Below are 14,453 nucleotides of genomic sequence, written 5' to 3' on the forward strand. Positions count from 1 at the left end.
GCTGAAGGTGGAGATGAAGAAGATCACGTTAATAGAGAGACGGGAGAGGTTGGCGGGCCTAAAGGCCCGGAGCCCACTTGGTACGGTGATTGGGAACGCAATGGTCGCTGCTACGACTTCTAATTTGCGTGTTTGTGTGTGGTTATTTGCTTTTCTAAGTTTTTACATCATGAATGTAGAACTGAAGTTTATTTGGTGATTTGATTTCCTGGGAAGAGAAAGATAGAAAAAAAAATATTTTGGAGTAGGAATCAATAATTTGAAAATGAAATATAAAATTTTTGAACATATGACGTCCAAATTGATTTATTTCTTTACTTATATTTTGCGTTTGGATGCCAACAATCTTTCAACCCAACACAATCAATGATTAAAGACCGAAACCGTAAGTTCCATTATGTTTAAAAGCTAATTGCAAAGAAGGAAAGAGTCAACAGTTGAACTTTCCTTCATTTGAACCCCACGTTTTCTATGACCGAAGACCAGTCCCATGATTCTATTGCAGTCAAACTTACGTTCAAAAACCCAGAACCAATGTCCTTTTCTCATATAATTCCACTTCTGTGACCACTCTCTTTATACACATGCATACGTGTAACGTAACATTTGTATAGCATGAACTAATAGAGTGAAGAAAGAAAATCTGGGCCTGGTTTATTAATGGAGGATATGGGAAAATGGGAGCGAATGAATCTGATCAATGAGTTAACTCGGGACGAGAGCTAGCGAGGCAACTCCAGGCTCATCTCAATGCGCCTTCCTCTGATGATGAAACGAAAGAACTTTTAGTTCAAAAGATTCATGATTCTTATCAGAAGGCACTGTTGATGGTGAACTGCAATGTTAACACATCGTTGATAGTGACACACAAGCACCAGAAGAAACGATCGCAATGCCGGAGTGTGGATATCTCATGGGTGAAGACTCTGATCGTCATTTCGGGAAACCGGAGCTCAAAGATGCCTCCAAGAAAAGGTATATGTATAATATTGACTTGAATTTGAAATTTTATTATTATGGTTAGATCCATAATTTGTTGGTTTCAATTTGATACATATGGAGATTTTTATACCGCAGGAATAGTACTCAACCAAGATGGATACAAAAAATTCGAGTAGCGCCTGGGATGGCAGTGGAGGGACCTCTTGATGATGGTTTCAGTTGGAGGAAGTATGGACAAAAGGATATTCTCGGCTCGAAACATCCAAGGTTTGTAAAGTATATAGAAACCTATACTCGTAAGTTTGACTTAAATCAATTGGTCCGTCTAGTTATACTATATTTGTGAAGTTACATTATATTATATATGTATTCAAGTATAGTTTCTTGATTGCAGAGGCTATTACAGATGCACACATCGTGGCGTTCGAGGTTGTTCGGCAATGAAGCAAGTACAAAGATCGGGGGATGACCCGACAATCTTTGAGATTACATACATCGGAGACCACACTTGTACGAACGTAACTTCAAGTCTAAATTCTACCTCAGGACCTCTGATGAAAATCAGAACAAGAACAATTGCTCCATAACCAGAAACAATCATCAGAGGATCTATTTCTTAGCTTTCAAAGCGACCTCAAAGTTCAAACCCAAGATTTAGTTCATCATGATCGTCACCCAAACATGGCATTCATTCCCCTACACTTCGTCAACATCCAACATTGTCCTTTCAGCACCTTCTTTAGCCGAAAATGATGGTGTCCGAAACCATTTGCAGTCTAATACCGTATCGCTAACGGCATCAAGGGCCAACTTCAGTTTTCAAGCCCGTGATGATCAGACTCAGGTTACTGATGAGTATAAGATTGTTCAAGCTGCTGCAATTTGGCGACGAGCTCGCCTACAGTTGGCTTGGATTTTCCATTGGGTAATTCCCAGTTGATCAAAACATCACATTTGACAACAATGGGTTCTTCCCCTAATGATTGTAAGCTTTGATGTTGCCGTGAAACATCTGCTTCATTGCATGTGCTTCGTCAATTTGGGTGGTATAACCAGACTCCCCCCAGCCTTTTCTGCTTCTATAACAAATCGATCTAATCGATTTAATTATAATCAAATAGATATTGGATGAATATTATTTCAACTAAATCTTTATAAAATTTATTTTCTACTCGAGTGGGTCCAAGTTTTTGTAAGTTTTGGCTTTAACCTTATTAGTGATTTACGATGAAAAAAAAACTGAAGACAACCATTTCGTTTTATTTTATTTTTCCAGTGCAGTTACATATGTAATTTCATTTTTTCCCCAGATGTAGAACAAAAATTAGCCATTCAGGTTCATATCTATTATATCCACAAAAATTCAGAATAAAATCATGAATGAATTTTACGACTTGACGTTACTGAATAAACTCAGAATAAAACTTATTTTTTAAGTTTTTTGTTTTTTAAAATTAAATTAAAAGAGAGCATGCACTTTTTTAATATATGTATAATTAGAACTTATATAACATATAATTGTATGGATAATATTAAATAAAGTAAATAAACATTGATCCAAATTACAGGGTCTAAAGTTACTCAGATATGATATGGGATAGTTGTCGATTTCAGATTTAGAACACAGTTTCTCGGTTCCAAAGTTACATTCATCCAATGTTGAATCCTTCACATTCACTTTATGTTTCAAGTGAAATAACAAACATTCATGCATAGACATTTCCTTTAAAACCAAAATATATGGGGAAAAATTAAGAAAAAGAAATATGGGGTTTCCCCTTACACATGACAAAGCTCGTTAGCCCATGGCGTACTTCTGGGTCCAGCTCCTTGCAGTTGTCTCGTACTTGTTCCTGTCCGTCTTGTACATGTGAGCAATCTCAGGCACCAATGGATCATCGGGGTTTGGGTCTGTCAGCAAAGAACAGATTGATAGCAACACCTACAACAACAAAATAAAACAAACAAATCCGATACTAAAATTAATACCATCTTGGGTATTGAGTCGGATTCTATCACTTTTGCTTTGTTCAGATGGTCATCTCTCATTGGGTTGGCATTGTGATTCATATTTTTGGGATGATCAGATTTGTTTCAAGGTCAGTGACCTTCTAATATGATTTGTTTTGGCCGCCACGGGTGGTGGCGGCTCATTCCAGTTGGATCAATTTTTGCCACCCTTAATGCCAAATATATGAGATGAGTTTCGGATAGGAGTATCTAGATATTTAGGACACTCTCACCTTGGATATTGTCAGCGCAGGACTCCACTGTTCCTTCAAGATGTCTAGGCAAATGCTTCCATTGCTATTGATATTGGGATGGAATACCTTTGTTCTAAATGCCACCTGCAATAGCAATTTCATATGGAAAAATTAGAGAGAAGGAAGCATTACATACTTTAGAACTCTTCTAGCTTTAACAATTTTGTGTTAAGCAACTTAAATTCTTACAGTGAGCCAAACAAAGAAATCTACTCATGAAGAAGAACTCTATTTTCATTTTCATATATTTTCAGCCATTCCAAGCTTTTGATAACAATAACCCAATTGATAGTCCACTTTTCATTTGAACCAGCGTTTTAAAAAGAAGCATTTTGATTCATGTAAAGTGGTAATGAAGGCAAGCATCTCTCACTCTCCAGGAGCATATATCACACCATTAACAAGTAAAAACAAAAACTATCTGCTAAAAGCATGATCCTTAACTTCTAGGAAATTTGACAGAATGGGGACGCTAGAACAGCAGGGAAGGGAAGGATATTTCAAATAATGTAACATTGAATCTGGATTATATAGGTAGCCTTCAACATAGAATAAATGACTGATATAGCATCCATGCTCTTGCATATGTCACAAGGTAATATCCTACCACTATGGTAAAGAAAACCGCACATAAAAAGTACCTTGGGAGGCTTAAAGGGATAATCTGGAGGAAAATGGATGGTCACCAGGAAACACCCCCAGCATAAGGACTGTCCGGTGGACCCATGATTGTTGCCTGCCAGTGAAACATGTCTTCGGCAACAGGACCTGCAATATTGTCCAATGAACTATTAGCAATATGCAAGTAATGCAGGTCAGTGATACTCGTTGGGCACTTGTACATACACAACCAACAGAAGAAAAACGTGAGTGAAAACAACATTAGAAAAAAAACATGTAGATATTTTATGAAATATTGATATCCTTAACTTAGAGAAGCTAGAGAATATCAATCAACTTGACAATCAAGGTTAGGCCCAATCAACTAGACAACAAACCCAAGGTTAGGCAAATCAATCCAACTAGATGTTGCATACAACACTTGCTATCAACTATGGTCATAAACTATATAACAGAAAGGGGTTACAACAAATTAAGGATCTGCTTCCTACTTCACCCTATCAAAACTGTGTTTGACATATCATATACAGATGCGGTTTAAGCATTGGCATGATAATGAATATCACCCTTCATTTTACTGCCTCTTATTATATGTCGAAAAGGCACAATAACATCCATCGCATAAAAATTAAAAAAAAATACATATTCCTTCCATCTACTAATCTGTCTTTGGAATCATTGCAAACAAATCAAAACAATTCAACTGATGATGCTATCACATGATGAAAGCGCAGTCATTACCACCAATTTATAAATGCATCAAATATGTCAAATACCTTTCTCAACATCAACTTAAAACATGATAGGACAAAATACATATACAGGTGTCTCACAGAACCTATATAGTTTAGACATGTTATATAATTCGTGACCGAATATGAAAACTGAGGGCTACTTTCAGTTCGACAAAAAATTAATTCATAAAAGTATAAAACTATGATTTCAAACGTTTTTAGCTAGATTTTCCCTTTTCGGTGATAGGATTTTTTTTGGGGTGGAAAATCAACAAGATTATGAGGCAAAACGTTAAACGAAAATTGCAATCATTTATGAATAATCGCAAACAACTGTTACTATCGTTTCAACAACCTTTCTATAAGAAAAACACTGACAATTACATCAACAATTTTTCTAATCCTCAATTATATTCGAAACATGTATACCGATAAATCTACCGTCTCGCAGTAATACAGTGACAAAACCATCAATATTTGGATAAATGTTAATAAAAATAGCGAAATGGTGAAGGTTATACCAGCGCTGCAAGATGTAGGAGGATCCTTCTGTAAATCCTTCAATTCCTTCAAGATCCGCTTTGATGCCATCGCGAAACCTACGATCCATAGAGCATAGGTAAAAAAATAAAAATAATAATAAAGGAACAATTCAAAGAGATAAATCTTAGAGATCGAACCTGAAAAGATGATCCTCCTTTAGAGGGGGGCGGCAGTTGAATGCCTGAATGAACTTTGGCGGGTAAGAGAGCAATTTTAGATCGAAGGAAGGGGAAATGAATAAGAAATGACGAACAAAAGATTGGCGATTTTTTTGATCGAGTGTAGTGGCGGATTTTATAAATGGGTGGGCCGCCGTCTTTCGAGCGTTATTCTCTTGTGGGTCCCATAATTGGTGTTCTTCCTCCGGGGGGTATTTCATTATAATTCTTTTATTGTATTTATGCAATTTTCTATCTAATTATAGAGTAAATTATACAAATAATTAATAAATTAGAGTGAAAATAAGTTTTAATTATGTCTGATATAATTTAAGTAAACTATAACAATTTTCAATAATTTTTAGAGCTAATAATTAAAGCACTCAATCAATATCTTTTCTCTCTTAAATGGATAAATTAAATAATTTACCACTAAACTTTATTTTATTTACTATTTCACTCACTGTATATTAAATTTTTTTACTCACTTTACCGTTAATTTCTTAACGTGGTTTACGGGCTCAAATAAAAAGTTGAAGGCCAAAGTCAACCCAACTTTTATGAATGCTTCAGGCCATTTGAATCCCATATCAAATCAACACCCCTCATTTGTTGTCCAATGCCAAAATTATCAATTGTCCACTTTTTTTCCTATCATTCTGCAAATCATCTCAACTCAGCAACCCTTTCTCTTTCTCCATCAAGCAACCCCATTAATGAATTACAAAGACAATTCTTTCTAGTCTTTCAAATGTCCTCTCAGCTGTGTGAACTTGTTGATTTATTTTTTTCTTGTTTCTTATTTCGTTATCTTGAATATGTTTGCCCATTTCTTAAGGAATATGCTCGACCATTTAACTTTTCTTTGCAACTTGAAAACTGCCGGAAAGAAACATGTAATTAGGTACTAATTTTTTAAACTAATAAAGATGGTTAATGAAACACAACCTAAGCATATAAGAATAACACATCGATAAATGCACAATCAAGTTCACAAATCTTTACATGCAGATGCTAACAGAAAAAAAAAAGGGTTTGAGAATTTACTAACCTTCTTCTTTCCTTCATTACCCCATCCCATATTCACTCCTGTTATTAACATCATCGTCGTCACAAATTGGATATCTATTAGTGTTACAATGGAGTAATCAAATATTAAAAAATATAATTTTGAAACCCCCTAAACCTAAGATTAAAATGAAAGGGTTAAGGAAAGGGAAACATGGCAAAACAAAATGATTATTGGAACATATTTCTGATAATCGTTAGAGCATTTTCATCTTCACTTAATGGTGTTTTCTTAGGTCTCTGTACATATGACTTCATTTGAGGGTGAAATGATACTTGCTTCACTGGTTTTATTTGATGGCGACGTGTTTATAGAAGCAAACTATGTATATGACATTGGCAACCACAATGGTTGGATATGTTCTAACCAACAACAATATTACCGTGGGGCTGATATTATCGCATGTGTTGTTTGCGGTCCAGGAATACACTTTTTGAATGAAGGTACTGGGTTTTCGGGTTGCCTACTCGGACCTTGAGGAATACCCTCAACACCAACTATTGAATTCCATGGCCTACAAGGGTTATGGGTTCGGCAGGTCTTCTTTATGTCGACATGGAATCATAGCAATTAGCTTGGGTTAGTATGAGATTCTTATGGCTTGCTTCGAGAGCAGTATCGAAAGTGAACATAATGCTAACGAAAAGGTCCTTGTCGGTATCCCGTCGGGGCTGGTGAGTAGTAAATGGATGGTGAAGAATAATGCTAATGAAGATGAGTGAGAGATGGATTGTGGAGGGTGAAAAATATATAAAAAATATTAATTGATTTAAAATTAATAAAAAATGTCATGTCAACAAAACTAGGGAATTAACGGAGAAGTGACAAAAAATCTAATGTATAAAGTTTGGTGAGTAAATTAAATTTTTTAAAGTACAGTGAGTAAATAAAAGAGATTAAAGTTCAGTGAAGAATAATTCAATTTACTCCTCTTAAATTATAGATTATGATTATGAATCAAGTTTCTCTTTTATATCATCCTAAATAAAACTTGTTTAAAAAAAAAGTAAATTATAACAATTCATATTTTTAAAATCTCATTTTATTACAAAATTTTAATTTAAATCTAATTCTATCTAGAAAAAGGATAAGGAAATTCTAAGAGAAAAAAGAGAATACTCTGAGTGAATTTAGAACCCGTGATTTAAAAAATAATAAGAAATAAAGATGAACAACTTATTAATAAGTAATAAAGTAAAAATCATATTGTATAAGTGTTAATGATATAATTATATTATATGCATGTATTATGTATAATATATATATATAATATATATATATTAAAAATATTTTTAATAATTTATAATTATTAATTTATAGTTCATGATATATTTTTTTAAAAAATAATAATTTTATTATATATATATATATATATTATTTTGAAGTAATTTAATTTTGATTTTATATTTATACTTTTCAACATTTGCAGATTTTTATATTTTAAACTTAAAATTTAATATAGTTTTTAATTATTTTAAAAAATAAATCTTTAAATTTTATAAAAAATTAATTTGACCTTCGAACAAGATCAAAGAATCAATTTAGTTCATCTATCATGTTAACAACGATCGTGAACTATCACCTTAACACTGTGAACTATCACATCAATATCATGAAATAGATAAAAAATCACAATAAATTTATTATTTGAATTAAAATATCATATGAAATGAAAAATAATTCAAAACCACATTGTACATAAGGGTGTTCAAAATAGGGTACCTGTATTTAGCTACCTAGAATTTTTTGGTACCAAAATATCAACCCATCTCCTGACCCGTTATATCTGAGTACTTGTAAATCGTGTAGCTGTTAAAATTCAGGTACTTGTATTTTTGAGTCATCGATACCTAATTCATAATTTTTTTTTTTTTTAAAATATTATATATATATATATATATATATAGAAAACTTATAAAATTTAAAATTTAAACGTCTATAATATATAATCTACACAAAAAATTTAACATTTAAAATCACATAATTGATAGATAAAATTTATTAAAAATTAAAATAAAATAATATAATTAAATTGCAAATGCTTTGAAATTAAAAGAAATATTTTAAAAATAATTTAGAATATTAAGTTGAAATAATTTAATAAATTAAAAATTTAGAAGAGTATAATAATAAAATTTTAAAAATGAAAAATTTAGAACTTTAAAATTAAATAATTTGAGGATTATGAATAAAAAATATATAAAATGAGTACCAAGATGGCAGGTAGGTACTCGATTAAACAATATTCAATGATCCGGGTCTGGCCCGAAAATCCAAAAAAAATAAGGAGTCATATACCCGGCTCAAAAAATCATATATTTTCATTATATACATCTAATATTTTTTGATCAGATCAACAAGTTAATCGGATCGAATATTTTTTATTTGCATATTTGTAATAATTTATTTCCGAGATTGCGTGGGCTCGTACTTAACAATCAGATCCTCATCGAAGAAAAGCTTCGCAAAGGAGACATTTTCCGTTTTCCTAATAATTTCCTCCTCTATTGCATAATTCTTTTATCCTCTCCGATCCGATTAGAGTCGCAATGGATTATGATTTCAGGAACAGAACAGGTCCACCGTACGAGGCGCAGACCCCAATTTACCGGCAACAATCCACTTCATCGTCATCTACCCATCCGATTTACGTACCTCCGTTATACCCAAGAGTCGGTGCTCAACCCACCGCTCACAGCGTTGTCCCTTCCGCAACCCGCGCCTCCTCCTTCCACCAGACTTCTGCTCCTCCTTCCACTTCCAGTAAGCTATATACCTAAAAAAAAATTTTTTTACTATTTTTTCATTTTTTTTCTAAATTTGCTTTCCCCCTAATTTTGTTTCATGGCAGCGGGATTGGGCATTAGGGTTGCTTTGAAACCAGAATATCGTATTACTCCTCCGGTAAGCTTTCAGTTGCTTGATTTTGAAGTTTTAATTAGATAATAAGTTAATCCAATCAATTTGTCATTTTGTTGCAGCCTCGATTGTCTCCTCAAGTTGCGGATATTTCTCGCATCAATTTCCAGTTTGATTTCGAGTTTGAGAGGAAAATCTTGGCTGAAGCAGACAAAGAAAGCATTAATTGGAGCAAGCTTGGCTTGGAAAACTTTGCTCCGAAGCCTAACGAAACAACTTCATCAATGGTATGATGTTATTCTTATTCCCACTACAGATTTAGACCTTTTATATCTTTCATTACCATTTTAACTGATCTGTTCGGTGCTTTGTCTTGACGACGTTGTTTTAATTGAATTAGTTTATATTTGTTTAGCGTTAAGGGTTTATCTTAGAAAAAAGAAAAATGAATGATTTGAATGTGCAGGGTGCAAATTCAGACCCTGTGGTGAGCAAATACATTGCCTCTGGACTCAGTCGAGAAGCGGTGACTGTTGCTGTTGCAAATTATGGTGACAATCCGACCAAGGTATGATGGCATATGTTATTGCATCAAAGTATTATGAAAACCTAGCGAGCTCACTTATCATCAGAACCTAGTGTATGTCTTAATTGTAGTCATGGCATAAAACTTGGGTCTATTATAAAGCATTCCAAGATTATATAATATGTTAGATTCGATTTCTCCCAAATCTTCTAGTATAGCTAGTTGTGGTCCTGCACCTTCTTTATGCTTAAGACTAGGATAAATATTCACCGTGAACAATTAGAATCTTGTGTAGCTGCATTTTCTTCAGTGGCAGAGAGTAATTTTGGTTTATTGGCATGCTCAGCTTCTTTTTGGCTACTTGTTTTCTTTTTCTTTTGGCACCATAATGTTGGAGGAGGAATCACTAATTTCCGAGACCAATGACTTGGGTTCCTTTAAATCATGTTGTCGAAGCACAAAATAAGCAGTCTTGTAATGGGGGAGAAACTTGTTCAATTGCTTTAGCACGAGTAGTTTCATCAATTCTACTGGTTATGCAGCCGGCGTCTTCAAAATTTCATTAAAGAATGTCTTTTTTTGCTATATCTTTATGTTGTTTATTTGCTTTGTAGGTTCGGGAATTTGTCACCGGCTACAACCTACTGCGAGAATGGGATTTTCATCTAACAATGTGGCTGAAGCCTTACTCATGTATGACAATGACACGGACAAGGCATTGGCACATTTCCTTAACAGCTCATGATATGGTAAACTAAATAGTTTGTATGTCAATGAAAACTGGAATGATTTACACCATTAATTTCCGTGTGTTTTGCCGCTTTAAAAAGATTGTACAAATAGTCATTCTATAATTTGCCGTCTCTAATAAAGGATACATCTTTGGTGTTAAATGTATGGGTGTCTTGCATTGTTCCCTAAATCATTGTTCTGGAGAATAAACTTAATACAAATCTAAAGAACTAACAAATATAAAAATGAATCATGTAAGCCTCTTAAAGCTTCTATGATTAACTCTAATAGTATAATCGTCACCGTGTCATTTTCAAACTATACTCTCAACGGTTCATCAGATGGGCAGTCAAAACAACTACTGTGCAAGCAAGAAGCCCTCTAATCAAACTCTTAAGGAGCGTTTGATCTAATTAATGAGAGCAGACTGTGGTTATTTGGAAAAACAATACATCCTATTATATAGCATCGGCCTCGTATTTGCATTCCGGTATCTGTAAAAGAATTCAAATTCCAGAACAAATAGCTCCTGAAACCAGATTAAAGAAAACATGCATGTTAGTTACCCCAAGAAAAGAACCAACTTGATCTATCCTATGTTACTAGAATTTAGGTGTCGGATATGAGTATGCGTCTAATGCAAGTAAGTGTTTTTCATGCATTGAAGGTTCTCGGAAGATCATATCTACAATACCCATGTCCAAATGGCTGTCCCTTTTTCACATATCCCCAACACCAAGTTCAAAGCAGCTTTCGTAAGAGACTTCCGAATTATGAAATGCCCTCCGTGGGACTCGATCCCACGACCTCAAGGTTAAGAACCTTGTGCTCTACCAACTGAGCTGGATGGTCATTTCACCCATGTCCAAATATGGGTCGGTAAAAGGGTTAGAGCAGCATAGCTTGTTCTTGCAGTAAATTACAAATATGCATAACATCATCATATGTGTGCACGTGCAAGAGAGAGAGAGAGATGAAGAGAGACCTGTGGACCAAGATGAGCAGCAAAACTTCCCTTCATCTACATGTTTGACATCAAGCCCTAAAATCCACGATCCAGCGCCGACATCATCATGAGAATACGTGTGCAGAAGGTTTCTGCAGTAAACAAAATAGGATCAACTTGCTTTATTGTAGCATAAGCGCCACAAAATTGTGCAGTAACAAGAAGGACCTGACCTGTTTATTGAAATAAATTTAGCCTAAGCGCCTGATGTAACATACATTTCACCTGAAGCATGGCGGAAATATCTGTCAAACCCCAGAAAAAAAAAAGAACTCCATACAAGGAGAACAAATATCAGGATAAACATATTCGAAGTTCCGTTCATACGTAAGATAGCTAAACACTTGAAACATATTTTTAACTGATGATTTCAGAACTTAAATTAAGGAAAGAACAAGTGCTTTTACAACTAAACCGACAATGGGGATCTTGATAGTGTCGGCAGATAAATAATATTAACAGATAGTGGGCTAGAAGATGAAACCAGGGGCAGCAAAACTTACAATTTTTTATCACCAAACTTCCACCAATCTGGTTCATACCATTCATGGCACCTGCCAATATCAAGAGTTGCAAGCATGAGAAGAGATAGAGGCTATTCAATTATATATCAAACTCATATCCTAAATTGAAGGCTCTATATCTAAGCCAAACTCACGGTTCTGAAAAAACTTCTCCTGATTTCTTAAAGATAACGACTTTTGAAATGCAGAAATCCGACCTTGTACCAGCTGGAATTTAAGGAAAAATTTCAATCTACTGAAGCGTACTCCATTCTGTCCACTGCTTCAACGACAGTAAGGAGTATATGGGATAATATTCGGGTAAAGAGACCCCTTGTTTTTTGGCAGAAACTTGTTTGGTTTCCCCTTCATATACCAAAACATAGCTTGATTTCATGGATGGCTTTACTTGATCGACTTCCTACCAAGGATAGACTACTTCGTATGGGGCTTATCAATGATTGCCAATGCATGTTCTGTGATGATCCTTCGGAAAATAGGGACCATTTATTTCTTCATTGTCCTATGGCTGATTACTTGGAATTCAATCTTCTCCCTTTCTGGTCTCCCTTATAAAGCTCGCTCTTGGGATTCTTTTCTGGCATGGGCTTCCGCTACTTGGAAAGGAAAATCTTTGCTTACTTTCATAATGAAAATTGCTCTTAATGCCCTGATTTACATTCTTTGGGAAGAAAGAAACAAGAAATTGTTTCAAGGACGTTCCAGAAGTGCACATGAACTGCTTCAAGCCATTAAGTACATAGTTGGTATCCAACTCAGAGGTAGAAATTTAAATACCGTTGATAGTGTTAATTGTAATCTTTGTAAGCATTGGGACATTGTTTGATTCTGATTCTTTTGTATGTAATTGTCCTGATGATCTAAGAACTATGTAAATTTGAGCAGGTTCTGCTCTTGGGTAATAAATTCAAATTTATCCCAAAAAAAAATATAAACACGAGCTTTGTCGAGATGAGATGTAAGTGTAGCTCCAAAGGCATCTGAAAACATGAAGTTGTTGATAGTGTTAAGACGTGTACCGATCAAGTGTTTATCTTTCACTATGATAGAACAAATTCAGGATACTACAGAGAATGCAGGTAATGAACTCTATAGATTTTCGAGCAGTAAGCCATGGTTAATGTTATTCAACATCCGCAATCAACATATTTAAAAGATAAATCTCTGATATGTTGATATTTTGGTATTTGTCACTTAAGTCAGCTTATGATCTTAGAAATGGTTTTCAACTGCATAGGATCATCCCGGAACATCATCATGGTGAATTCGACCTCACATAGATATAACTAAGGTTGTTCATGAAATCGAGTAACAAAGTAAAGCAACTGATATAGAACAAAGTGCTCAACTTTGAGAAGTTGAGAATTCTGCATACGATTCCTCCAACTTCTCATTGATGCAGAAGGTAGGGATCAAGAAAGATAAAGGTTTCCATAGATTGCAGTACTAACCGATATTTACATAAACATCATTGTTGACTTTTGCATAAAAATCAGCATTCCATCTGTCTGCAGCAAGAGCAAAAAACATTTTGGCCTTTTTTGGAAGCTCCCCAGGTGCTTCCACTTGATCCTGTTAAGGAAGTATATAGAAATCATCATACAGTTGCATCGATATCCAACTTTATGAAACAGAGCAAGTTAAGTGCTTTCAACTGACTTCTAAAAGAAGAAAATTTGCATAGCATGTGTACCGTTGACTTACAAGAATCATAAAGTCATTTGTTTGCCTATTTTCATCATCAACGCTCCTGTCCAAATTGTCCCCACGGTCCGCACTGTAAAACCATGCAACTTAAGAATGACTCTAGCTTACATCTTCATAAATTTGCAAGACCCTGAGGAACAAAAAATGAAAATTTGGTAGAGATAAGTATACCTTCTTCCAATGACAAATCGTGAAACTATGCCCTTCTCTTTTTCCATTTTCTTCAAAGTTGCTCCTGGAAAATCAAACATTCAGGTTTTGGTTCCCCAACGAACGAAAAATATATCATCATCCACAAATCCATCTCCTTGTCTCTCAGTACAAACGCAGAATGCAGCAAACATGTAATTTAAAATTTAGTTATTCGAGGTTGTTGTCAAAAATTGAATTTGAAAAGATAAAATATTTATTATAGACATTATGTTGTACATTAAAATTACAAGATTTAAATTATATTTACACTTATTAATACTACGATGCTATATAAATATATCACTTAAACAATAATAAAAATATTTTTGATCGAAAGTCACTAGTGCCACAATAAAGATTTACAAGCATAACCGCAATGTAAACTAAATTATAATTTAGACATTGTTTTATAACCAATTGACATAAAAACTAGCCAACTAGATCATAAAAGGACCAAAAAATTAAAAGGTTTAAAAAATTAATCAATGCTCGAATAAAATAAAGATACTAACAAATATGACTGCATCGGTAAACGAATCATAAAAGAGGATAAAGCAACAGAAAAACCACCGACAA

General features: G+C 34.2%; 1 protein-coding gene and 3 pseudogenes across 1 annotated transcript; 2 read left to right on the plus strand and 2 right to left on the minus strand.

Annotated features, from left to right (window-relative positions):
* The first annotated feature begins 660 nt into the window (after positions 1–660).
* Positions 661–1,882, plus strand: LOC120186057 (annotated as a pseudogene).
* Positions 1,883–2,519: 637 nt separating this feature from the next.
* On the minus strand, positions 2,520–5,348 carry LOC120186050 (annotated as a pseudogene).
* Positions 5,349–8,741: 3,393 nt separating this feature from the next.
* LOC120186045 lies at positions 8,742–10,515 on the plus strand (annotated as a pseudogene).
* A 2,330-nt stretch (positions 10,516–12,845) lies between these two features.
* Positions 12,846–14,011, minus strand: LOC120186058 (hydroxyproline O-galactosyltransferase HPGT1-like). Its single transcript, XM_039190105.1, has 4 exons — positions 13,857–14,011; positions 13,683–13,755; positions 13,430–13,550; positions 12,846–12,958 (listed from the first exon to the last, which is right to left on the minus strand). Exons 1-4 carry the CDS (start codon positions 13,934–13,936, stop codon positions 12,846–12,848), a joined length of 387 nt encoding a protein of 128 aa, XP_039046036.1. The 5' UTR covers positions 13,937–14,011.
* Positions 14,012–14,453: the final 442 nt, after the last annotated feature.

Source organism: Hibiscus syriacus, unplaced genomic scaffold (assembly GCF_006381635.1).
Source record: "Hibiscus syriacus cultivar Baekdansim isolate YM2019G1 unplaced genomic scaffold, ASM638163v2 tig00113157_pilon, whole genome shotgun sequence".
Lineage (NCBI taxonomy): Eukaryota > Viridiplantae > Streptophyta > Magnoliopsida > Malvales > Malvaceae > Hibiscus > Hibiscus syriacus.